Below are 25430 nucleotides of genomic sequence, written 5' to 3'. Positions count from 1 at the left end.
CTCAAGGGCAATCCACCACCATCCAAATTTGAAACCTTTGTGTGTTATAAATAAGAAACTTCTATTTTTTTCTCAAACCACAAACATGTGTGGCGCAGATTCTTAGTGTGTGAGGAAATCTTCCTTTTATGTGCTGAAATGGTAGTCTTATAGATCAGTGTGAAGTGATGACGCCAGCAATTGTGGGTGGATAAGATACTTATCGCCAGTTCAAAGGGAACTTGTTTGTTTCTTTCCCATTTCAAATTGTTGAAGTATTCTTGGTAAAGCCATGTGCATCACGACCGGGTTTAGAGGTCACTGACTAGTTGGAACTTGTACTAAATTAGGATTGTTGTGAATGTGTAACCATGTGATGATGTCATGACCTATTATGGAAGAATCCCGAGACGGGGGTGCTGTAAATGAGATGCTGAGAATGTATGTTGAAAGAGGATGGTGGTTAAATAAATGTATCCAATGAGCGTGTGGGAACGGAAGGGGATTAGATTTCTTTGTATAGGGTTGACCAATAATGTTTGGGCGAATGACTATGTAATGAAATATGTGGGATTGTGTTAACTGTTGCAAAATGTATATAATGTGGGATCTTTGTGTGGTTCGAGGAGAATCTTGTTAGTTTGACTCTAAGTTGTCATCTAGCCCCTGCCGGCCATTTGGACAATGAACTTGCTTTACTGACAAACGTCCACTCGCATCTTAAGAGATGGGCCTGTTTTGGGTTATGGAGATCTGAAGTCAACCCACACAGACTACGTGGGCCTCATCATGAGTTGGGCTTTAGCCCTTAAATACGCTATTTATCAAGCATAGGGTCTGACATGGATTCACATGCTCATGAATATTCTTCGTCGTCAGGCTGGGAATCCTCAGTAAAAGAAAAAAACAGTGTATTTTTCCTCAAAACCAATCACTGTCCTCTAGGTCATACTGCCCCCCATCCAGTGACAGTCCTCTCCCTAAGCCCCGCCTCTGGCAGCCATCTTTAGGTTTTCACTGCATGCTTCAGTGTTAGGAATCCTTGAGTTGCTCTCTGAGCTATTTGTACGTTTGTTCGAGTTTTTAGACGACAATTGATGTAGTGCATGACTATACAAGAGGAGGGGCAGGGAGAGGCGGGGGTGTGGAGTGAGAGAGAAGGAGAGGAACAAAACAAGCATCTATAATAATAGGTCGGACGACGATTCAGAATAGTGCTGGGAGGGGAGTGGGAGGTAGACAGGGAGGGAAAGGGGGGAGACAGACAAGCTGCTATCAAAGGTCACTGGACAAATGATAAGAGTAAGTGCTAAAGAACATAAAAAGAGGGGGGTGGAGGAGGAGAGGGCAGGTGGCTGCAATAGGCAAGCAGCTACGATTACTATGCCTTACGGCAATTGGGGTAGTGCCGGACTATAGCAAGAAAAGGGGAGGAAAAAAGAGGAGGGGAGAGCAGGTGGAAGGAGAGACTGGCAGAAACGATTACTATGCCCAACGGCAATTGGGGAAGCACAAGTCAAAAGAAAAGGGAAGAGGGGGTGGGAGGGGGCATGGTGGGGCAACAGAGACATTCACAGGTGTGTGGGGGTTGGGGGAGACACAAAGATACTCATAGGGGCATGGGTGGGTGGGGACACAGATACTCACAGGGGATGTGGGTGGGAGGACACAGACGCTCACGGGGGAATGGGGGAGGGCGGGGGGACAGATATACTCACAGGGGCAAGGGGGTGGGGGTACAGACATTCACAGGGGCGTGGGGGTAGAGGGGAGACACAAAGCTACTCACAAGGGCATGGGTGGGTGGGGTGGCACATATACTCACAGGGGCAAAGGGGTGGGAGGGGGGACATAAACATTCACAGGGGGTAGGGGGAGACACAGATACTCACAGGGCCATGGGGGTAGGAGGGAGACAAAAAGATACTCACAGGGGTATGGGTGGGTGGGGTAACACAGAGATACAGGGGCATGGGGGTGGGTGGGGTTGACATCGAGACTCTCAAGTGGGAGTGGGGGTGGGTGGGGGACACAGAGATACTCATGGGGCATGGAGGTAGGAGGGGGGACACAGCCATGCTCATGGGGGCATGGGGTGGGAGGAGGCACATAGAGATGCTAACAGGGGCTTGGAGGGGGACACAGCAATGCTCACAGGGGCATGGGGTTGGGAGGGGGGACACAGAGAGACTCACCGGCGCATGGGGTGGAAGGGGGGAGACAGAGAGACTCACTGGGGCAACTAGTGGCATACCGTGGTAGACCGGGGTAGACCGGGCTTTCATTGTGTGCCTTAGATAGTGATGGCCGCCTCCCGGTTGGTCCGATTGGCTCAAGGGCCAAATAGCAACCAATGAGAAGGGGGGAGCCGAGCCAGGCCCAGGCAGCATCAGAGCAGGGTGAGAATGGTGCGGCCATGTTGGGAAGGCCAACAAACAACATAAGGCAAATGCATGAAGCTCTCAAAGTGGCAGGAATAACATGAATAAGCACAGAATCCCAAACACTGCACCTCCGGTGGGGACATCAAACTTGTACACATGTTACTTTTCAATATTTAGGTGGTTGAAAGTTAATTCTGTGAAAAGTAAATTCAAGCCAACGGGCGCATCGTGGTATTTGCAAGGGCTTACCCCAGTATACAAAGAAGATTGCAGGAAGCAGGATCAAGCCTCCAGTGATGTCCCCCATGTCGTTCGTCGCATTCAGGCAAAGGCGAAATGAGGAAAAGACTGACAAAGGCCTCGTTGTGGGCCTTAGTTAGTGATGGCTGGCTCCCGCCTCCCGGTTGCTCCGATCTGCATATCAACATCCTGGAGCTACGGGCAGTGTTCTGGGCCCTCAAGTTGTTCCTACCGTCTTTGAAAGGCAAGGTGGTGAGGATCTTCAAAGAAAACACCACCACCATGTCCTACATCAGAAAGCAGGGGGGCACTCAATCCCCCCCGGCTCTCTCCAAGGAAGCTCAGGACCTGTGGCACTGGGCCCTTGGACAGGGGATGTTCCTCGTCCCACTCCACCTGGCGGGCGTTAATAACAACATTACAGCCTCCCTCAGCAGGGAACTGCACTCCTGCCACAAGTGGGATGGGAACTTCACCAGGACCAGGTGGACCGCCTGTTCGTCGAATGTGGCAGACCACAGATCGATCTGTATGCCACTCGGCGACCTCCAAATGCCAGAAGTTTGCCAGCAGATTCCGCCAGTCGAGGAGCTTGGGGGATGCGTTCTCCTTCCCGTGGGAAGGGCTGTTTCTGCACGAGTTCCCTCGGTTCACTCTCATATGAGTCATCAACACACTCATACAGAGTCAATGCAAGATAATACTCATCGCCCCCGGCGTGGCCAAGGCAGATTTTGTATACGGACCTTCTCAGCCTATCAGCGTTGCCTCCAGTCAAGTTGCCGGTGGTTCTGGGTCTGCTCACCAGAGAGGGAGGCACAATCCTTCATTGCGACCCAGGATTGCTGAACCTGAAGGCTTGGCTCCTGCAGCCTTAGAGTTTGGAGGTTATGAGTTGCCAGCGGACTGCAGGGAGGTCCTCGCCAAGTCGTCGACTTGAAGTGCTACGGCCATAAGTGGAAGCGTTTCGCTTGTGGTGCCAGTTGCAGAAGATTACCCCTCTGATGGGCATGGCTCCTCAGATCCTTCCATACTTGCTGTCCCTGGAAAAAGCTGGACTGGTTCACGCATCCATCAAGGTGCATCTGGTGGCCATCTCCCGCTTCACCAGGTCCCCGGGGAGATCCTCTCTGTGGTCCCAGAGACTTGTCAAGGAGTTTCACAAAGGTCTTTTCCGATCCTTCCCGCCGTGGGAACTCAACGTGGTTCTGATGAGGCTCATGGGGGACCCCTTCGAGCCTATGCATCAGGCCCCACTCAAGTTTCTCTCGTGGAAGACGACTTTCCTTGTGGCCATCCCCTCTGCTAGACATATAGGCGAGATCCAGGCCCCATCATGCAAGCAACCGTACCTGACTTTCCACGAATCAAGGGTTGTACTGCTTACGCACCCCTCTTTCATGCTGACTGTTCTATCGGAATTCCACCTGAACGAGCCTTTGGTGTTACCTGTTTTCTTCCCAAAACCTTTGTCGCTGGCGCAGAGGGCCTTGCACTCGCTGGACATTGTTGTGACGCTCACAAAGAGTTTTCAGAGGTCTTCACAATTGTTTGTGAACTTTGGTCCTGTGAACCATGGGAAGGCCTTGTCCAAGATTTCCATTTGAAGATGGTTCTTCGGCTGCATCATGCACTGCCATCGGTCAGCGAACTGACCGCTGCCAGGCCATCCGAGAGCCCACTCCACCAGAGCGATTGCTGCAACAACAGCATTCCTGTCTGGTGTGCCCCTGCTAGACATCTGCAGGGCTGCTACGTGGAGGTCCACACCCACCTTCACAAAGTTCTACTGCGTCGACAGGGATTCCAGGGAGTAGTCCAGGGTAGTCCAAGAAGTGCTACGCAACCTGTTTGCTTGAGGTGAGTCTGTTCCAGGGTAAGAATTAATTGCTTCTGTTGAGCCTTGTCACCTCCTGTGGTTGTGTAATGTTGTACTGCTGTGTATTCTTTATTCGTGAGCATGTGAATCCATACCAGACCCCATGCTGAAGAAGGCTTAACTTACTTACCTGTAACTATTGTTCTCCAGCATGGGTCTGGCATGAATTCACATGCAAAGCCTCCCTCCTGCCCCTCTGCGGCTCTTCTTGGTCATACTGCCACTTTACATGCTTACCAAATCTGAAGATGGCTGCCAGAGGCGGGGCTTAGATAGAGGACTGTCATTGGATGGGGCAGTATGACCCCGGGGCAGTGATTGGTTCTCAGGAGGACTACAGTTTTAAAGTGAAAGTGAAACTCTTTTTTCTTTTACCGAGGATTCCCAGCCTAACGGGGAATATTCATGAGCATGTGAATCCATGCAATACCCATGCTGGAGAACAATAGTTACAGGTAATTAACTTAAACCTACTGCCACATTTAAGAGTCGGCCCAATCATGAGTCGGGTGATAAGCATGAGTTTTACCTCCAGCTTTTTTCTGGAGGTAAAAATGTCCCATTACCACCTGTTTTAGGCTGTTTTCTGCACTTTAACTGCCGAGGCAATTACTTCCTGCAGTAATAGCACCCCCAACTACATTGGGTCCAATGGACCCAATGGGGAATGGGAACTTACCGCTGTACCGCTCCTCATGATCCGGAGCTATTAGCGCTGGTCCGAGTAGCAGTAACGCTAGTTCCGCTGGCAGTATCCCAGAAGTATTCCAGATGAGGCCCCATGTCTGGTAATGAACGGCTCTGAGTAGAACAAGCTCGACCTGCTAGCTGTAAGTCTATTCTATAGGAAGGAAGTGATCCATTTCACAGCAGTGCCCTGGATGCAGAAACGTGCTGAGGTCTCTGCAGAAGGGCTTTGTAGTAGATTGTGTTGAAAGCTGCTGATATGACAAACAGAAAAATTACTGCTAAGCAGTATTCTTCCAAAGTTGTCAAAATCACTTCATTTAATTAAAAAGCAGAGTTGTGAAACTGTTTTCTCCAGAGGTTTACCAATGAAGGGGTTATTCATGTTCAGACAGGTGTTTTCCAGCACGTTGGGTTTTGTGGAAGGCTTTTTAGCAGAGGAACAATGGGGGCCTTCTTTTGACTGTATGGGATTTCACTGCGGGCGTGGAAACTGTTGATAAATGCTTCTAGTGATGAAGCCAAGGTAGTAATATTCTCCTTGATGGTGGTAAGTGGGTAGGGGCGAGTCTGTTTTAATGATGGGTTCATTTCATTCAAGTGTTCTAATGAGGTCTTTGGCAGATTAGGCTTGATAAATCTGAGCATGCTGTTGCAGGACAGAGCTGAACTGGGTGGTCGATCAGATCTGGAATGATATGCAATGCTGTTGGAGAATTATTTGCGTTGTCTTGGAAAAAATATCCAGAATGCCTAGAAGTAGCTAGAGGATATGTTGCTAGGCAAGCAACATTGAGTAGGAGTTCTTAGCTCATTGCAGTACTTTAAAACCTCTCTGAGGCTTTGTTAATGGCTTGAGAAATGCGATTGTGGAGGAACGCTTTTTTCTAAAATGGTGTGCTGATATCCGCTTTATGCAATACGTTTATTTCTGAAAGCTTGTACTCATACGTTCAGTCCCCTTTCCTCCATCCAGGAGGCTTCATGAGTTGCACAACTTGGGATCACTCGTTCCTGGCTTCGGACCCCAATGCTCTCTGCCTGGGGCCCAACCACTGCATAGAGTGTTGATGAACACACGAAATCAGCTGTATCATTGAAGGGAGTGGTGAAGATTTGGACCCCAAAGAAGCACTTCTTCAAAAGTGGATGTCTAGATGTGAAGATTGATGATGGTGTGGTTGATGGACCAGCCAGAGGGGGGAATGTAGAGGAGCAGCTGGATGCCTCTATCGGAAGTTCTGCCCCCCTGCTACCTGTATGTTGTAAGCCTGGGATTGTGACATGCACAAAGCCAGTAATGGTGCCTATTACACGAAAAGCCTTTGAGACAAGGTATCCTATATGATGTATCCCCGGAAAACCGACTATCTCCTGGAGGAGATCCCCGAAGGAATATAAAAATGAATGAAAGAAGATTAGTGACATCACAAGAAGTAAGCGTGACGCACTGAGAAGAGGTTCTGAAGGAGAGGATGTATAATCCACAAAGAAACCGATGACGAAATAAAGAATCGATTAAACTTTCCTTTATTTTGACATTTGTTAACCGTGCATAGCCCGGAGGCATCTAGGCGCTGGTTTACTTAAACTTAGTGGTTGCAGTAGTTATCTTAGAATACATTCAAGTTACACATCAGTAGTACATAGTTTCAGTTAACAGATTTCATACAACGGGTGCCTAGTGCCAGTGCAGTTAGCGGGAGTGGTGAAAATCACAGGATGCATGGCCACAGGGTGGGGGGTGGGAGCGGGTCTTACACTTGATTAAAGAGCCGTGTTTTAAGCTCTTTCCAAAAGGACCACAGGGAGGGCTCTGATCTGAGAGCTGTTGGTATGGAATTCCACAGTTTAGTTGCAATCACTGGGAAGCTACTACTACCTCCTGCTTTTTGGCGCTTGAAGAGGGGGATGTCTAGGCAGAAGGAGTAGGCTGCTCGGATACGTCTGATAGACTGGACTGTGCAGAATTGGCTCGAAAGATATATCGGGCACTCTTGGACAGGCATTTGGAAGTAAGGGAAAGGATTTTAAATGTTAAACGCTCTCGGATTGGGAGCCAATGACTTTTGCGTCTTGCTTCGTAGATGTGGTCCTTTTTGGGGATGTTCAGGGCTGCTCTGGTAGCATTATTTTGAATGATTTGTAGTTTTTTAATGTTCATGGAGTTGGAGCCTGCAAAGGGAGAGTTGCGGTAATCATTTCTCAACAGGATTAGTGCTCTTGCGAGGGTGATGCAATTGTCCGTGGTCAAGAAAGGTCTGCTGGCAGTGATGATTTTGGCTGTTTGGGGTGCTGCCGATGCAATGGTCTGGTCAGGGAGAGTTTTGAGTCCAGGTACACACCTAGAATTTTTACCTCCATGGACGTGACAAAAGTGTCGCCGGCAACGCCGAAGGATTTGTTGTCGTTGGAGAGGTTATTGATCTGAGAGTGGTTCCCAATGAGGAGTATCTCGGTTTTATCGTCGTTCTGGCATAGCTCATTGTGCTTGAATGGTTAGGTGTATTTCGTTTATGGCATTGGTGTCTAGGTTATGATTGCCTGTAATGGGAAAGGAGTATTTGGGTGTCATCCATCTAGTTGGTATAGGTGATACCCAGTTTGTCTAGTGGGTCAAAGGTTTGGTAAAGACATTAGAGGGTGGGGGAGACGCATGAGCCTTGGGGGCAAGTGACTGCGGCAGGGGAAGCAGCTGCTGTGGTTGAGAATACCCTCAAGGTGCGGTTGGATGAGAAGCATACAATCTATTTTGTGGCGTTGTCTGAAAAATTGGCATCTGCGGCCAGGTGTTTGCACAGTATCTTATGGTTAACCAAATCAAAGCCTGCTGAGAGATCTAGAGAGAGGAGTGCAGCCATACTGCGTTTGTCTTTTATGTCATCCATTTGGATTTTTAGGTCCAGCAGGGCAATTTCAGTATCATGGCCCGGGCGGAAGCCCTATTGTCTGAGGTCAAGGAGATTGTGTTTCCAGGAATGTTTGTATTTGTACGTAGTCTATCCTATCCAGTATTTTAAGAAGGAAGGGTACGTGGTGATAGGTCTGTAGTTTGTTGGAGCATGTGGGCCAAGTGTTGTTTTTTTGATGAGGGGGAGGACCCATGCCTCTGAGATTTTTTTGTACGTCGTTTGAAGCGAATGAGTTGTTAATCAGGGTCGTGATAAATGGGGCTAGTTCTGCGGCAGACTCTTTGATGAGTGATGCTGGGCAGATGTCACCTTGTCATTTGGAGGGTTTTAAACCGATAATGGGTTTGATGGTGTTTGAGATGGTTACCGGGGCGAATTCAGATCTGGGCAGCGATGTGGGAGGAGTAGGTTGCGGATCGCAGGTATGAATGGGCGACAGTAGCTTGTTTATTTTGTGTTAATTTTGTCTTGGAGTGTAGAGACTAGGGGTATACCAGGAGTTTAGGTGGGCTGTGGGTTTGGGTTTGTGGATGCCCAGTGTGCCAATTTTATTTATGGCCCCAAAACAGCTCTTGTTGTAAAGAGTGACCATTTCAATAGGGTTGAGCAAGGGTGGTGTGTCTGAGGTTAATGCTGAGATGAGAGGGAGTATGTTATCTGGGGTGATGTTGCTGGGATTTCTGGAGGGGGTTGACTGGGTGTGTTGAGTGAGGATATGCTGTAAGGGAGTGTCATTGATGGTAAATAGTATGGGATTATGGTCTGACCCAGGGCATGGGATGTTGGCTATGATGTTAGTAGAGCAGTTGGAGTCCGCCAGCCAGTCGAGGGTGCAACCTTTTTTGTGTGTTGGGTTGACTATTCACTGGTAAAGCCTTGTGCTACCAGCGTGCTTGCAATTATCAACGCTTGGGCGTCGGCAGGGTCGTTAACGCTGAGATTGAAATCTCCCATGATTATGATTTTTGACGATAGCTTAGTGTTAGTGGAGAGGAGTTGTGTGATATCCACTTCAAATGTTTGCAGAGGACCTGATGGATGGTGTATGAGATGTATGTAATGGTGGAGTTGGGCGAGAGTGAGATCTTGAATGACAGTAGTTTGCATGAGTTGATCTCAGTGTTGGGTATAGTTCTGAACGGGAGGTTGTTTTTGGTTATCAGGGCTATTTCGCCTCCTTTTGAGGACTCTTTCTTTCCTGAGAATGGTGTATCTCTCCCGTATCACTAGGGAGAGGGCTGGGCCAGCTGCTGGATGTTGCCAGGTTTCTGCGATTGCTAGGAAGTCGAGGTTGTTAGTGGTGATGATGTCAAGAACATGGGCTGGGAGTGATCTGGCATTGATGAGATCTCCTAATAGCTGTGTGGACATGGGTGTCGAGATGAGGGTGGTGGACTTGCTGGATTTGTCTTTGGGAGATGATTTATTGGGCGCAGTCAGGTGAGTGACCGGTAGGTTGTTTGTCAATATTTTGATCTTCATGATGTTGGTGGCTGGGGTATTCTCATCCATCTCTTTTCTCATTTCATATGCGGAATGAAGATTGCACGTGTGAAGAGCTCTGCAGAAAATGCAAGCCGCTTTATAAGTGTACAACTGCACCAACGCATGTAGACTAAGTAATCAGAAGGCTGGCTATACGTAGTGAGTAGATTGCAGGTAGTGCTGCCATTATATAGAATGTAGATATTCAATGTCACAATTTTTGTAAATTAAAACCTTCAGAGAAAGAAGGATTAATAGCTGTGTATGTGTCGCAGCAAAGAAGTAGCTGAAACTTGAAGACAGACCGAGGAGCGCCGTCTGGCCTGGTGTCAAAGGCTGAAGCAGCCGAAACTGGTTACAAGTCCTCGGAGAAAAGTGAACGTGAGATGCCGAGGCATCACCTGTTAAGTTGCAAAGAGAGAACACCATGAGTGCCAAGTTTCTTTATTAAAGACAATTAAATGCTATAAAATGGGCAAATTCACGGTCTGCTGTCATGTGAGTCGAGATTAGAAAGATCAATGCATCCCCTGGAATCATCTACTGACATTCATAAGCGGTCACACTCATAAAAATAAATGAGATGGAATAATTAGTATAGCACTGGGGGGCATGGAAAGATTCAGCTGGCTAGGAGTAACCTGAAGCAGCATTGTTGTTTGGGAAGGTTCTCCTCATTTCCTTTATAAAAAGGGGAATAGGTTTCTGCATAAGGCAAAAAGCAAGATAGAAGTATGGGTAACATGAGTCTGTGCAGGAATGGGAGAAGAGAAAGAAATATCTTGTTAAGGATCATACACTGTTGCACACAACTACTGCTGGTATATCATATCCTAAGTGAAAGGAGCCAAGGAGTGTCCAAAAAACTAAAATATTTTAAAATCCCTACCTGAAATCAATAATGGGTCACACCATGCACTGAACACTCGCAGGTATAGACCTTTACATGGGCATTTGTTATCTCCCCCGACATGTGATGCGGCTCTTGATGCAATTCAATATCCTCCATCTCAGGGAAATATATCCCATAAATGTCTTTCCCCAATCACTGATACGCCTTGACATCTCACTTTCTCCAAAGTGTTATATTAAACCCAAATCGCACGGCACATGTGCAAGATTTCATCATAACCACCATCTTACATTTTGTATGGTCCTTCATTGTATGCACTGAATGCCACGCTCAACATCACACCCTGCACATAGTGACATCCTAATAGGTCAGGACGCCCACTTAGTTGTGTGTTTCCCAAGACTTTCCAGGTATGGGTGAAGTGTATCCTCTTTCCTCACTCCCCCAGGTTCTTTACTGCTTTGAAAGGGTTTCTAGGATGTAATTCCTGAGCATATGGAATCCATTGGAAGAAAAACTACTTACCTTCAGTAATGTTGTTTCTCAATGATTAATACTTTCACAGATTCCTCATTGCCTCCCACCTACCCCTCAAGCTAATCACATTTAGCAATTCTGCAGTTCCTCATTCATGAGTTTGAAGTATTCTGGGAGTTCATGGTGCGCATTCAGCTCCATAGATGCCTCCCACGATGGTCATTTCACCAACGACAGCAAGCAGATCTGCAGGTTGCCCTCTGGTGGATGAAATCATTTCTGAAGTCTGACATGTGCCTGGATGATAGTTCTAAAATTAGGAATCTGTTGGATGAAATATTAATCCATCAGAAAGAGAATTTCCAAAGACAAGTAATTTGTTATTTGTATGTTATAATGTATTCTTGTTAGGTGGAGTGGGAGGAAGCAAACGCTCCATATGGAATGTATTTGTTCTGTTTGGTTCTAGATTCTCAGCACAGCAGTTGGAGAAGGAGCTGGGAGGAAGGTTGCTGTGCTGGGGGCCTTTGTTGACATTTCTCAATAAACTCTTGTTAAAGTTTCACATGCGTGTCTTGGAGTCATCCTATCAATGGCGACGAAGAGCTATGTACCATAAGGAGGAAGGCAGACCCTCAGCAACGCCCACGGCAGTGTTTGTGAAATATCTCTGCTCCCCCTCGCCTTGGCATTGAATTGGATAAGCTCCTGACAAGCCGACCCAGCTCGGACGAAGCAGCCGTGTCAAGAAATATCATGTAAGGCTCGCTGCAACCACCAAAAAAGCAGCACCATAGAGTTAAGGGTGAAAAGTGCTGTTCACGCACAAGGCACAGATGTCAGGAAAGGTGTCTGGCCTGCGCGTCATAGAAGACTGTGCATGCTTGATGGAACAGTAAGGCATGCGCAAGAACTATTAGCATTAAACGATGCCTAAACTGCACTTTGGTACGTCGATGCGTTTGCACAAGTGTCATTTCAACTATCAGGAGGACAATAATGACACAGTGGCACAGAGAAGGCTGATGTGCGCTGCTTAAATGGCCCAAAGCATTTAAAAAGGAGAAACGCTAGCGTTGCAACCCTGTGAGATACCACCAAGTTTTTAAAGAAAAGAGGGGGAGGTGCAACAACCTTAATAAATACTGTAAAATGGCTATGCCAGGCATACCTGGACCTCCAGTATTCATGGCGTGTGGGAGTTTGTACTCAATTGATAGAAAATTGTCACTGCTAATGCATTTTTTCAGATATGAAGGACAACGCATATAAGATACTTTACCCCCACTGGATGGTGATGGTAGGGGAAACAGCGCAAGTGAATTTGACTTAGCCTTACTAAAATTAGATCTACACTTCAACCCCAAGATCAGTACCATTCTGGAGGGATACAACTTTGAGATGCGAATCCAAGAACACGGAGAGAGCATAGAGGAATATGTTGCAGCTCTTTGCCATTTAGCGTTGTCATGCAAATTCAGAGAGTCTTTCGATGAACATATTCATGATCCGTTCATAATCCACTGCAAAAGCAACAAAATCAGGAAAGAACTATGGTTGAAGGACGAGCCGTCATTGGATGAGATGTTGGACATTGCCACCCGTGTATGAATACTCAATGGCGTGTGCTGCGAAATTTTCCGAAAAGGAAAAATGTGGGACGAAGGTGGAGGTGCTGAATGTCGCTGATCGAAAACAAAACAAAAAAAGGAATTGAGAAGTTTATCAATGGACCAAGTGACAACAGAAATAACTGCATGAAAAAGAAAGGAAGGAGGAGCAGCTGTGTTTTCGCTCTGCCAGCAACTCGCATTTTGCAGCCTCGATGTCATGCCCTGGGCGTCGAGATATATGTGCCAAATGCACGAGAAGAGGACATTTTGCGAACTGTTGCAAGAAATACCAATTTGGCCAAAGAAAAGTTGAATATGTCACTGAAGAGGAAGCTCAGGGAGGATCCACTGATTAGGAAGGAAATGCTTCTGTTGAGAATATTACAGTAAATGTGGTTCAGGGTGTGAATGAGGAGGAATGTGAGCGCCCATATGCCGCAGTATGTGTGTAAATGACAAGGAAGTGTCAGTGATGGATGATTCTGGTTCCAAAATATCACTTATTCCCAGGTGTGTATTTGAACAAGAAGTAGGAGGAGATGTGAGAAATTTGTTGGAATCAGATATTATACCAGGAGGGTACAATGAGGATAAGATTGAACTTCTTGGGTATTTCAATGCGTAATTGGAATTCAAGGGAAGAGACTCACAAGGATAGGTCTATGTAACTAAAAATGAAGCAACGTTGTTGGGGTGGCGTGATCAAAAGAAATTGCAAATAACAGTGGATCCCAACAGATGATCAAGTGCTACTTGTGGGTTCATCGATGAGTGAGCAGTTTAAAAATGTATTTAAGAAAGGTGAGTGCCATGGGACACCAAATAATTCTAAAGAAAGGGAGTGTGCCTGTCTCTGCCAATCTACGTCTGGTAACAATTGTATTGAGAGAGGGAATGAAGAATGAAATTGAAAAATTGCTCAGAATTGGTATTATTGAAAGGGGAGTTCAATGGATTTCACCGGTGGTGGTTGTAAAAAAAACATCTGGTGACTTAAGGTTATGCATGGACCTTCGTTAACTAAATAAATGTGTGGTGGTGGATAGGCATCTGCTGCTTAATATGGGAGAGATGTTGGCCATGAACAGTTGTGGCAGAGTGTTTTCCAAGTTAGACATGGCCTCTGCATACCGTCAAATATAGCTGGAGGAGGGGTGTAGAAAGATGACTGTGTTTATAGCACATGAAGGAATCTTCCAGTTTTGCAGAATGCAGTTTGGCTTAGTATCAGCATCATCAGTTTTCCAGAAGGTTATGGATAAGTTGTTTAGAGGAATGAGAGGTGTGTTTTATTTCCAGGATGACATATTAGTATGTGGAGAGATGGAAAGTGATCATGACAGAAATTTGGAACAGGTGTTGAAGTTGGAAAAGAGAGGTGTGATTCTGAGGGAAGACAAATAAATGTTCATGGAGAGCAAGGTAGAATACTTAGGACATGAATTGGCCGCGGATGGGGTGAGACCAAAAAAGAACATGGTACCATCAATAAGTGTGGAAAGGCCAGCATCAAAGTGAGAGCTACTTTCTTTTTTAGGGATGATTGAGTACAACCAAAAAGTTGTAAAAAAATTAGTGGATAAGGTGTGTGAGGTGAGGAAACTGCTGAGGAAAGGAGTGGAGTTTATCTGGGATGGACAATGTGAGAATGAGTTTGCCAGGATAAAAGAGGAAATTGACCTAGCGAAATCCTTAAAGAGCTTTAATACCAATAGGAGGAGTATAATTAGAGTGGATGCAAGTGATGGTTACATTGGAGCAGTCTTATCGCAAGTAGGGAATGGTGATGAAGAAGAGATCATTGCCCATGCCTTGAGAGCTTTGAGGGGGTGCAGAAAGGATTATTCCGTTTTGGAAAAGGAAGCATTGACATGCCACTGGGCCGTGCAGAAATGTGAGAATTTTGTGTGGGGGACTGCATTTATCATAAGGACAGACCACAAACTTTTCACATGTATTTTCGAATACAAAGGTCTAGATAGAGTATCTAGACGTGTGGTGATTTTGGTAACTAGGATGCAAGGACATACATAGTTATCCCGGTCAAAGAGAATATAATGGCAGATTGTTTATCAAGGATGGGTAGTCACATGGAGGATGGGAGCACTATTGATGAGTCAGAAATGGTCTTTGTAAGCCATGAGGGTATTGTGAGCAAAGAGGAATGGTTAGATGCCATGGGTAGTGATGGTGTTGCCACGGATCAAAGGATATGTGGACACTGTATGGCCCAAGAAGAGTGAAATTGCAACAGTGAAGAAGGCCATATTGCGAAAGTGTGGTTGAGGGTGTTTTGTTTCGATGGGAACAAGGCATGGTCCCGGCATTGATTAGAGAGAAGATAGTGGACATAGCTCACGCTGAACATGTGGGAATGTCACGGACAAACGGGATCATGAGGAGTGAATATTGGTAGCCAGGTTTTGATAGGGACATTGAAAGGAGGCTGGTTGACTGTAGAGAGTGTACAAGAGTTGGTAAGGGTAAGGTTGCTAAGGAACAACCGTGGTTGAGGTTGGCATTCCAAAGAATGTTTGAGATGATCTTGCCATTGATATTCTAGGTCCGGTGAATTTGGGGGGTGGACATAGTAAATATGTCGTAGTTCTAGTGAACTTGTTAACAAGATGGACGGAATACAAGATTATTCATGATGTCAGTGGAGAGAGTATTCTAGAATTTATCCAGGATGTGTTTGCAAGAGAAGGTGTGCCGGGAAGTATTCTAATGGATAATTGAACTCAGTTCATTGGTTGATATTTTATGGAGTATGTGAAAAGATGTGGGATAAAGCATAAAATATCTGTGTTGTAACACCCGGAAGGTAATGGGATGGTTGAAAGGGTGAATAGATGTATTATGGACTCAGTTTGCATGGTAGGAACATGTGGGACAGGCGGGAAGGTTGCCATTCAGGAGAGGTTATATGCATTGAGGATGTTGCCCCATGCTGTCACAGGGGTAAGCCTGTTCGGATTAATGAGAGGTTGGAAGGGGAACATGGAAGTAAATCCTCCATGGCTTGGGGGAGCGAGAGAATTGGATTGCGTCGTGTAAGAGTTGAGAAGAAAGCTAAAGAAGGATAAGGAGGTATGGGTAATGAGAGAGAATATGAGCGTGGAATGTGGTGATTGGGCGAGGATAACGAAAGGAGTGGTGAGAAAGAAAGGTGACATGTTGTATTCGGACCCTGTGCAGGTGATGGCGGTTCTGAAGGGGGCTGACAGGGTGAGTGGGGGTCAGGTATGGAATACAAATCATATTGCGGTCGTGAAGAGAGGTTTGAGTGGATAAACGAAGGGAGATGTGTTATAATGTATTCTTGTTTCGTGGCGTCTGAGGAAGCAAACACTCCATATGGAATGTATTTGTTCTGTTTAGATCTAGGTTTTCAGCACAGCAGTTGGAGAAGGAGCTGGGAGGAAGCTTTCTGTGCTGAGGGTCTTTGTTGACATTTCTTAATAAACTCTTGTTAAAGTTTCACATGCGTGTCGTGGGGTCATCCTATCATTTCATATGCATGAGATTGTAAATTAGTAGAAAATGTCACTCTTCTTACTTTGTGTCTATGCAGGTGATTTCTCAACTGCCACGTTCCCATAGAAATGTTTTCAGGTATTTGATGGCTTTCTTGCGGGAGCTGCTGAAATACACAGATGACAACAACGTCAACGCCAACATGATAGGTGAGGACACACTCCGACTTCTGTTCCCCACTTTGTTGTGTCATAGATCTGTATTTTCCATGTTCTCCCTGATCATTAGTTAAGATGCCAACTGCAGTCTTCTTCCTATGTCTTTTATTCTCACTGATCACTTTCCCAGGAGTGACCCTCGCAACCATTTGTTCTCTTCAATGATACCTATTTAAGACATTTAAGTCAACATTATTGCTCAGCCATTCCCAAAAAAGAAGTAAAAAAAGAATTTCCCATTAAAATTCTTTTTTTAATTTAGCTATTCTAATCATTATCTGCATATCTCACATACCTGCCTTAAGTCAGCGGTCTTCAACCTCTGGCTCGCCAGATGTTTTGCACTACAACTTCTATTAGCCTTAGCCAGCATGGTGAATGGCACAGGGTAGTTGTATTCCAAAACATTTGCAGAGCTGAAGTTGCAGACCCCTGTAAGGTCTTCAGGTGATCTATCTTACTAAATGTTTCATTATTTGGAACAATTCAAATTCACCAATGCATCTGAATGAAGATCATATATTTATCTAAAGAATGTCAGACAGACAGTTTGCAGGTAGCGAAAATAAATAATTAGGTAAGAAGGGAGGAGGTCAGCAAAACACATGAAGGAAATTACAGGTGAAATAAGGCAGTGAAAAATCTGTTGTTCCGATAATGTTTTATAGAATACTTATCTTCTTTGAAGTCAAGTGTCTACATTTTGTCAAGATAACATCCCATTAAGTTTTGTTATTTCAACATTTAGTTCTCGCTTAATATAATACCTTTGCAGTATAATGATGTAAAAGCAATGGCTTGGGTTAAATTGGAAGCAATTTGTGCATTGCTTTGTGTAAGAAATATTGGAGACTTTCTGTGAAGACAACTTATTGTTAAACCAACATTTCTCAGACACTATGGCCGTCATTACGACTTTGGCTGTAGCCATGCCGTTATTGGCGGCTTGGCTGCTGCTAAAATCGGGTCCGGATTCCCAGAATGGGGAATTACCGGGCCATTCCGAGTTCGTGCAGAGCAGGTCCCATGAGGGGACCTCGTAATCAGGCAGTACAGGGTTGATGGCGCCGGCACCTTTACCGGCGCCGTTAACCCCTTACCGCCTGACTTATAATGAGGCCCCATATATTTAAATAGGTATTTGTGCAGACAGTGGTGGATACTTTCTCCAGCATGGGGTCTGGCATGGATTCACATGCTCATGAATATTCCCTGTTGTCAGGCTGGGAATCCTCTGTAAAGAAAAAAACGGTTTCACTTTAGCTTGAAAATTGTATTTCTCTTCTAAACCTATCACTGTCCTTCGGGTCATACTGCCCCCGTCCAATGACAGTCCTCTCCCTAAGCTCCACCCCTGGTGGTCATCTTCAGATTTTTACTGCACGCTTCAGTGTTAGGAGTCCTCTTAGTGGTCTCCAAGCTATTTTTCAAGTTTTTGACACATTTTAGAAACATTTTTGACCGATTTTTGTCTAATCGTTCGATCCGAGGTAGACTACCAGCCTCGGCAACCCGCTGTCGGCAAAGATCATACTACATCGCAGATCTGTCATTGAGTTTCCAGAAGGTCCAGGCTTGGGCCTACTTCACACCTTTCCACCATGACTGAGGAGAAGAGATGCCTCTTCAAACTCTGTGCAAAATGTGGTTTAAGGAACGTATGCGTTGAAGATCAACATCATAAATGTCTGTATTACCTGCATCCGGACCGTGATGAGGAGGGATGCAAGGTCTGCTGGGAATTTACAAAAATGGTAAAGAAGTATCGCTACAGCAGGCTGGCGGTGTGGCTCAAATTGGGCAAGGCCTCGGACTCTGCTCCCGGCAGGGTCATGCTTTCCCCAGTACAGGCCGGTCCCGCAAACAAACTCCCTCAGAAAAGAGGTTGAGGTCTTTTGTGGGTCTAAAAAAAGGAAAGGCTGCACGTCGTTGATCCCACTGGGTTCTCAGCTGGTGCGGTTCCCAGCTCCGTAAGGACAAGGTTGCCATCTCCAACCACTTCTACAACAAGCCTACCAGCGAGGGGCGCTCCCTCCAAGAGAAAGTCCTTGGCTGCTTCAAAACTCTGCTTACCATTGGTGGACAAGGCAACGAAGGAGAGATCCAAAGGTGGCCCTTCACTGCCCCCCTTGACGACACCACCGGCCGCTCAACCGGCCAAACATCTTCGTCTTCAACGGACACAATCATGTCGATGAAGGCTCTTGCTACCACCCCGTTGACGACTCCTTCGACTACCTCGTCGACAACCACAACTTGGTCAAAAGGAGGGGTTGCCACAAAGGTGGTGTCTGTAACGCTCACCTGACTCCCACGGAGGCGCTGATCTAGTCTGGGTTGCTGTGGCCTCTTCGAGCGTGATGCGCAGAACTCGGAACACCGACTGAACAAATCTTGCTTGTCTGGCCCGTAGGAATATCCTTCTGCAGATGAGAAAGGGGATTAACAGTCTGCAGAATAGTGTGCTTGCTCCCCCATTCCCCCCTTCGTTCTTCTCTAACTTCCTCCGAAATACCCAGTTGAAGCTCACCTTATGGTTTGAAAGGATGAACTCTCCATCCTGCTTCTGGTGCAGGGGCGCGTGTTTGTCCAGTTACTTCACTGGTTTTCAGAATGGCGCTGGCAAAATCCACTTGACTTTCCGAGCGGAACGCCGTAAGTATGAAGATTACAAAAGTTCAAGTGTAGAGCCTCCTTTTCTGTTGCCTTCCTAACCTGTGATCTGTCCTTTATTTCAGGTGCAGAGTGAAGGCGATGCGTTGAGGGATTGAATTGCCGATGGTAAACTCAGGTGAGTTAGCGATGGGGGCGATCCCTCTTAATGTCTTTATATTCCTCCAGTAATGTCTTTTGTCCTTTCCCCATAGGGGCCGGGGTGCGGTACCTGCCAACGAAGCGGCGCCGACCCGAAATGAGGAATGATCCACCAACAGAAGACCGGTAAGTGTTATGGCAGAAAATTAGGCTTTCCTCATATGTTCCTTCTGCTCACCTTTTGTCTCTTCTGGTCTCCCCTAGGCGCAGAGATGTGGCGACCGGTGCAGACAGTCGCGGTGGAGCCAAAAGAACTCCCGAGGACAGGTGAGTGAAGCGCGGCGCTGCAGCGAGCAACGCGGTGCTTTTAAATGAAAGTCTTTTCTCAGGAACGCTGGCGTGAAGGTTCCGGATGCAGGTAAGAAGTTTGATAAAATTCTTGGTTTTCACCTTTCTCTTCTCTTCTTTCCTTACAGGTGTTCCAGGATCGATCGAGGCGGCGTGGCTGGAGACCAGATGCAGGAGCAGACACGGTGAGCGTTCAGCTGCTTGGATGCAGAACAACGCGAAGTGTGAGCTACTGTCTGGGCGTGGCTTAAATAGCCCCCAAAGTAGTTCCAGGTAAGTATCCTTCCCTGGCCACGCCCGAGTGGCAAAATAGTCCCAATGAAAAAATAGTCCCTTTCAGGTCTCAGGGAGGCCTGAATCTTGCAGCATGGTCTGCATCAGGTAAGTGCACAAAACACCTTCCTTTATGAGCCTGGCGCCTATGGCGCCAGGACTGATGTCCAACATGAGCCTGGCGCCAACGGCGCCAGGACAGAGTCCAAAGAGCCCCCATAAGGGGCCGCTGGGCTTTTACCCGGGGGCATGATGCCTGCTCCCGGGGGTGCTGGGCCTGGCCTGGTGCTCCGGGGGTAGGCATCATGACAGCACTCCCCCCCCCCCCCCCCCAGGCCCCTCCCAAGGTCGTTCCCTCTGGAGGTTTCGGTTTGTTTTGGAAATTCCGATGGAACCTTTTTACCAGCCGAGGTGTATGTACGTGGTTGCTGGGTTCCCAAGACCTTTCCTGAGGCCCGTACCCTTTCCAATCAATTAGATAGAAAAGTTTTGATTTTGAGATCTTAGAATCCAAAATGTTCTTCACCTCGAATTCAGGCTCCCCATCTATCTGGATTGGTTCTGGTGGCTTTATTAATCTGGTTCCTGGTTGCACTGGTTTCAAAAGTGACACATGAAAAATGGGGTGAATCCGCATGTTAACTGGTAGATCGAGCTTGACTGCCACTGGGTTAATTATAGCTTTGATCAAGTAAAGGCCCAAATACCTTGGATTAAAAGTTCGAGGTCCCTTGAGCAATAAGTGTTTGGTAGCCAACAATACTTGATCCCCTATTTGGTATGGAGGCGCCTCACTCGGATGCAGATCCGCATTCTTTTTGTATTTCCCTTTCGCTTGTTGCAAATGTGCAGTTGCATCCTTGAAGGCTTGAGTTATCGTGGAATGCAAATGGTCCACTGCGGGCATTTCAAGGCTCAGAGGTGAGTCCAGGTCTGAAGTACGAGGGTGATATCCATATAGGGTATAAAAGGGGCTTTGTCCAGTTCCAGAGTGTACCGAGTTATTGTATGCATATTCGGCCACCCATAAAATATCCTTCCAATTACCCTCCGATTGGTGCAACATACATCATAGGTATTGTTCAATGGTCTGGTTCGTTCTCTCCGTCTGACCATCGGTCTGTGGGTGGTGGCTGGTTGAGAGTCTTAAGTCGATTTGTGCCAGTTGACAACACTTTCTCCAAAAATGAGAAATAAACTGGCTTCCCCGGTCGGAGACTAGTATGGACGCAATCCATGCAAATGGATGATATTTTCGAGGAATTCCTTGGCTAGGACAGAAGCTGAAGGTAATCCTTTCAACGGAATAAAATGGGCCATCTTGTAAAATAAATCCACCACAACCAGAATAGTATTGTATCCATTACAAGGGGGCAGGTCCGTGATAAAATCTAGTGACAAGGTGTGCCAAGGTGCTGGTGGAATGTCTAAAGGCTGAAGAAGACCGGCGGGTTTTGTCTTTTGGCCTTTGTTTTGGGCGCAAACTCCACAGGACATCACGAAAGATTTAATATCCTTTTGCCAGGAAGGCCACCAGAATTGTCGTTTAATTTTTTCCTCAGTTTTGGCAATGCCAGGATGTCCTTCCATCAGGGTATCATGATGACGGGAAATAACCAGTTCTTGCAATTCCTTTTCTGGCGGAATAAGCGTCCTTGGAAGTAAGGTAGGCCATCGTTGACCGAAAAGGAAGACCCCCTTTGGATCCAATCCTGCAAGACTGTAGAGTCCAGGAGTTGTTTTACCTGTACTTGAATGTCTTCAAGGGTTTGTAAAGAGGTTATCCCCAAAATTCTTTGTTCGGGAATTATCGGCACAGGTTCTGAGTTTGTGTCTATTTCTCCCATTCGTATTCGAGATAGCGCGTCCGCTTTGCCATTCTTACATTAGAACTCGGCAAAGAACAAAGCCCATCGGAGCTGACGTGACGATTGAGCCTTGGCAGTTTTTAAATATTGTAAGTTTCGGTGATCAGTGATCACGGTGATGGTATGCCTGGCGCCAAGAAGATAATGCTGCCAAGCCTTAAAGGCAGACTTAATGGCTAATAATTCCTTGTCGGTGATTGCATAATTTACCTCAGGCGGCGAGAACTTTCTGGACCAAAATGCTACGTGGTGCAGTTGGTTGGTTTCAGGGTCTCTCTGAGACAGGACAGCTCCCATGGCTAAGCTGGACGTGTCGGTTTCGACTATATATGGGAGATCGGGACGCGGGTTCTTCAAAATAGGTGCGGACGTGAATTTAGCTTTCAATTCCTGAAAGGCCTGTTCGGCTTCCTCGGTCCATTCGAAGCGTTTATTTTTTTGCAAGAGTGCAGTGATGGGTTGTACCACACGTGAAAATTCCGGGATAAATCTGCGATAAAAATGAGCAAAACCAAGCATGCTTTGGACACCTTCCACCGAACTAGGTGATGGCCATTTGAGGATGGCATCCACTTTTCGTGAGTCCATTCGGACCCCTTTAGGTGTCACGATGAATCCAAGAAACTCAACCTCGGTGGTATGGAAAACGCACTTTTCCAGCTTTGCAAACAGTTTGTGCTGGCGCAATTTCTCAAGGACGGCCCTGACATGCTTTCTGTGATAAGATTCCGAAGAGGAGTACACAAGAATGTCATTGATATATACGACAACACAAACATCGATGAGTTCCCGAAGGACATCGTTCATGAAGAATTGGAAGGCAGCAGGCGCGTTGCACAACCCGAAAGGCATCACCTGGTATTCGAATAATCCATATTTTGTACGGAAGGCCGTTTTCCATTCGTCGCCTTCTTTTACTCGCACCAGATGATAAGCCCCCCGGAGAACTAACTTGGTGTATACGCAAGCGTCCTTCACCTGGTCAAGGAGGTCAGGGATCAGAGGCAGAGGGTAACGGTTTTTAACAGTTGTCTGGTTCAATGCGCGGTAGTCGATACAAGTTCTAAGGTCGCCTTCTTTTTTGGGCACGAAGAACAAAGCCGAGGATGCCGGAGACTTTGACGGGCGAATGAAACCATTGGCTAGGTATTGATCTAAATATTGTCTCAAATGCAGATTCTTAGGTTCAGTAAGGGCATAAATCCTGCTACAAGGGGGTTGTGCACCGGGCACCAGATCGATTTGGCAATCGTACGATCTGTGGGGAGGTAACGTGTTGGCCTGTTCCTTTTGGAAGACGTCCTGAAAGTCTTGGTATTCCGGAGGTAGTTGCATGGAGACGGAGGTTACAGACGCTAGACTAATCTTCAGATTTTCTGGGTAACAGGTTTGTGCACAATCCGGGAAGGTTATTCTCTTCGCTCGCCAATCAATTCGAGGATTATGTGTCTCTAACCAAGGGATTCCGAGAATAACCTGAAACTGTGGAGCCTTGATTACATCAAACACAACTGCCTCCCGATGGCCGTCCGGACCTATAAGTGTCACCTCAGCAGTGGAATGTGTTACCGGTCCAGAGGCAATTTCGGTTCCATCGACTGTGGTGATGACATCTTTGCTGGTTTTAGGATGCAGAGGGAGGTTAATCCTAGAGACTCATTCACGATCCACATAATTTCCTATAGCCCCACTATCGATGTATGCCTTTATTGCATGCAGCCGCTTAGGCTGTTCCGGATCTACGAGGACCATTGGCACAATGAAATGCGAGGTCTGAGAGTTAGTTTTCAAGCTCGGCAAGCGGACCCCTACGCTTGTCGGGCGTGGTCGTTTCCCGAAACAGTCTTCATGGTTTTTATCAGCGGCTCCTACCACCTTCTTGGGCGATTTTGCCGGGCAATCTCGTAGAAAGTGTCCAGAGGACCCACAATAAAGACATAATTGCATCTGCCATCTTCTTTCACGTTCCTTTTGAGTTAAAGGTCCTTTAACCCCTCCGATTTGCATAGGCTCAGAGACATCAGCACCCTTGGGGTTAGTGTGGGTCTTGACCAACACCCGGGTCTCAAACTTGGACCGATCTGCTTTTCTGTTTTGAAGTCTGTGATCCAATTGCACCACTAAGTCTATATATTCTGTGCATTCTTGGGTCGGATTTACAACTTGGGCCAGGACATCTTGAAGTTCTCCGCGTAGACCTCGATAAAATATCGTGATTCTTTTATCCTCTGGCCACCCAGTTTCCACAATTTGTCTATTAAAGGTTGCAATGTAGGATAGGAGGTCCTGATTGCCCTGTCGCAGGGATAGGAGTTCGTCATCCAGAGCCTGCCCCTGAGAGTGTCGAGCAAATGACCTTTCCATGCTTGCTTGAAATCCTTGAAAATCACGGAGAATCGGGTCATCTTGAGTAACCAGTGGAACTGACCAATCGGCAGCACAGCCGCTGAGATATGACAATATAAAGGCTACCTTGGTCTGGTCATTAGGGAAGGCCCCAGGTCTGCATAGGAAGTGCAAACGACACTGATTCATGAATACGGCGAATCGTTTGGGGTCCCCAGCAAAGCGTTCGGGTGGGGCCAGCGGCATGTTTCCAGGTAGATTAATCTGCACAGAGTTACTGGGACCCACAGGAGCGGGGTTCCCCCCGGAACCGGGTAGAGGAGTGTGTCCAGCTTGACCTTGCAAAAACTGTCTAGCCAGGTCATCAGTTCTTTCCTTTGATACAATCACTTCCCTCCTGAGAGCATTAGTCTCTTGACGAGCGGCGTGTACTTCGGCCCGTAATTCCCCCAGTAGTTGGGCCAACTGATCAGTCTCAGAAGTTTCCATAGCGCCTGGGTGGGAATTTGTAGGAAGGCTTCGCGTTCTGTAACGCTCACCTGACTCCCACGGAGGCGCTGGTCTAGCCTGGGTTGCTGTGGCCTCTTCGAGCGTGATGCGCAGAACTCGGAACACCGACTGAACAGGACCCTCAAATCTTGCTTGTCTGGCTAGTAGGAATATCCTTCTGCAGATGAGAAAGGGGATTAACAGTCTGCAGAATAGTGTGCTTGCTCCCCCATTCCCCCCTTCGTTCTTCTCTAACTTCCTCCGAAATACACGGTTGAAGCTCACCTTATGGTTTGAAAGGATGAACTCTCCATCCTGCTTCTGGTGCAGGGGCACGTGTTTGTCCAATTACTTCACAGGTTTTCAGAATGGCGCTGGCAAAATCCACTTGACTTTTCCGAGCGGAACGCCGTAAGTATGAAGATTACAAAAGTTCAAGTATAGAGCCTCCTTTTCTGTTGCCTTCCTAACCTGTGATCTGTCCTTTATTTCAGGTGCAGAATGAAGGCGAGGTGTTGAGGGATTGAATTGCCGATGGTAAACTCAGGTGAGTTAGCGATGGGGGCGATCCCTCTTAATGTCTTTATATTCCTCCAGTAATGTCTTTTGTCCTTTCCCCATAGGGGCCGGGGTGCGGTACCTGCCAACGAAGCGGCGCCGACCCGAAATGAGGAATGATCCACCAACAGAAGACCGGTAAGTGTTATGGCGGAAAATTAGGCTTTCCTCATATGTTCCTTCTGCTCACCTTTTGTCTCTTCTTCTCTTCTCTAGGCGCAGAGATGTGGCGACTGGTGCAGACAGTCGCGGTGGAGCCAGAAGAACTCCCGAGGACAGGTGAGTGAAGCGCGGCGCTGCAGCGAGCAACGCGGTGCTTTTAAATGAAAGTCTTTTCTCAGGAACGCTGGCGTGAAGGTTCCGGATGCAGGTAAGAAGTTTGATCAAATTCTTGGTTTTCACCTTTCTCTTCTCTTCTTTCCTTACAGGTGTTGCACGATCGAGGCGGGCGTGGCTGGAGACCAGATGCAGGAGCAGACACGGTGACCATTCAGCTGCTTGGATGCAGAACAACGCGAAGCATGAGCTACTGTCTGGGCGTGGCTTAAATATCCCCCAAAGTAGTTCCAGGTAAGTATCCTTCCCTGGCC

At 46.9% G+C, this 25430-nt stretch overlaps 1 protein-coding gene across 3 annotated transcripts in view; it reads left to right on the top strand.

Annotated features, from left to right (window-relative positions):
* The window catches only part of OCRL (OCRL inositol polyphosphate-5-phosphatase), a 1330750-nt gene that overhangs the window by 1219990 nt on the left and 85330 nt on the right, over positions 1-25430 (top strand). For all 3 annotated transcript variants that reach the window (XM_069612980.1, XM_069612981.1, XM_069612979.1), the window contains one exon: positions 16084-16195. In XM_069612980.1, the coding sequence (XP_069469081.1) occupies positions 16084-16195 (112 nt within the window). The remainder of the gene's footprint in view (positions 1-16083; positions 16196-25430) is intronic.

The sequence above is a fragment of the Ambystoma mexicanum genome, chromosome 5p, assembly GCF_040938575.1.
Source record: "Ambystoma mexicanum isolate Mex_15411 chromosome 5p, UKY_AmexF1_1, whole genome shotgun sequence".
Taxonomy (NCBI): domain Eukaryota; kingdom Metazoa; phylum Chordata; class Amphibia; order Caudata; family Ambystomatidae; genus Ambystoma; species Ambystoma mexicanum.
The sequence above is the reverse complement of the archived record's forward strand: the minus strand, read 5'-3'. Positions and strand labels throughout refer to the sequence as shown.